General features: G+C 38.9%; 1 protein-coding gene across 1 annotated transcript in view; it reads left to right on the top strand.

The window, feature by feature from the left end:
- DTHD1 (death domain containing 1) overlaps positions 1-1909 on the top strand; it is a 68098-nt gene that overhangs the window by 58035 nt on the left and 8154 nt on the right. Inside the window, exon 8 of the mRNA XM_005866850.2 lies at positions 1677-1734. Coding sequence (XP_005866912.1) covers positions 1677-1734 — 58 coding nt within the window. The remainder of the gene's footprint in view (positions 1-1676; positions 1735-1909) is intronic.

The raw sequence follows: 1909 nt of genomic DNA, 5'->3' as shown, positions 1-1909 counted from the left end.
TATATAAAGTTTATGTAATGGCTATGACAAGAATCTCTACAAAATTATATTCAGAATTAATCAACTTATATTGAGTGCTCATTATGATTTAGACAGTGTTCTACTCATTTGCATAGAGAATTTCCATCCTCCTTGAATCATTGATGTAACGTAGGCTTTAAAAAAATATTTTTAAATAATTATAGATTCACAGAAATTCGAGAAAAAAAAATAATACAGAGAGATCCCATATAGTGGTTACATCTTACGGGACTAGAGTATGACATCAAACCAGGAAGTTGTCATTGAAGTGCATGCACACTTCTATGTCATGTTATCACGTGTGAGATTTGTGGAACCTATGCACTCAAGATACAGAACTACAGTGGGGCCTTGACTTACGAGTTTAATTTGTTCCGAGACCGAGCTCGTTAAGGAGCTCGTTAAGGAGCTGTATTCTATTCACCACAAAGATCTCCCTTGTGCTTCCGCTAACGGTCATTCCCCCACCATCCCTAATGCCTGGCAATCATTAATCTGTCCTACATCTTTATAAGCCTGTAATTTCAAGAATGTCATGTAAATGCAACCAGGGAATAGGTGACCTTTTCACTCAGCTGAGTTCTCTGAAGTCCATGCAAGTTGTTGCATGTATCAGTGACTTGTCCTTTTTATTGCTGAAAACTATCCCACCATGTAGATGTATCACACTTCATTCACCCATTGCAGAAAATATTAGCTGTTTTCAGTTTTCTGGCTATTACAAGTAGAGCTGCTATGAACATTGTGTACAGATTTTTGTGATGTGTGTTTTTTAAAAATATATAAATCACTTTTCAGAGCTGAGATAGAGGAGATAGAGTGTCCGGAGCACAGAACAGGTTTCCAAACCCAGATGTTTTTACTTTATTTCCTGTGCTGTTTCTAATGATCCCAGATTAAATGAGAACAAACTGTTCTACAGGCAGTGTAGAAAAGTAATGATTATATTTTTTATTACATCTTGATAAACTATTGGTTTTAGAATAATATCTGCTCAAAGACTTGATTGTTTTTAGCATCCTGTATGCACACTGATTCGCTCATATATTCATTAACACTATTGTTTTAGTGCCATTAGGTGCCAGGGCCTGTGCTGTGTCACAACGGGTGCCTGCCCCATGAAGTCCTTTCCAAAATACTATGTTTACAGCACAGAGGTAGCTTGCTGGTTTAATAGTTTTAAATTATACTTGGAAAAATGCTTACTCACAGATAACTGCTATAACAATAGTTAAATCCGTGTTCTTTTTTAAAATTTTTATATTGAGTTTTGGAGAGAGAGGAATGGAGAGGGAGAGAGAAACATCATTGGCAGCTTCCTGCACAACCCCCTCCCAGGGATTGATCCTGCAACTGGGGAATGTACCCTGACCTTTAGGTGCCTGAGACAATGCCCAGCCAATAAAGTCACACCAGCCAGGGCTAAATGTGTATTCTCAGATTTAAATTTTTTGAAAGATTTGGGTTAACATATTTTGCCTCATCGTAGGAAAGCAATTGCTGAGCATGCATGCACAAATACACAATCTAATTTGCAAGGTATGCAGTTCAATACTGCTTTCAAATATGGGTGAGGTTCAGATGGATTTTTATTTGTGACTTGTTCACAAATTAATGATTTCTTCTACTTAGTCTATGTCTCTTTCCCCCAATAGCATGAAAAATTAATCAACCGGCCACAGAGTACCAAAAGAATTTCTACAGATCCTCTAGGTAAGAGTGCCCTCACTACAGAGCTGCCTTTTCTCTCTTATATTATACTAGAGGCCCGGTGCACAAAAATTTGTGCACTCGGGGGGTAGAGGGGGTCTCTCAGCCCGGCCTGTGCCCTCTCGCAGTCTGGGACCACTTGGGAGATAATGACCTGCTGGCTTAGGCCTGCTCCCGG

The sequence above is a fragment of the Myotis brandtii genome, unplaced genomic scaffold (assembly GCF_000412655.1).
Source record: "Myotis brandtii unplaced genomic scaffold, ASM41265v1 scaffold238, whole genome shotgun sequence".
NCBI lineage: Eukaryota > Metazoa > Chordata > Mammalia > Chiroptera > Vespertilionidae > Myotis > Myotis brandtii.
This window is presented reverse-complemented; position numbering and strand designations above follow the sequence as displayed.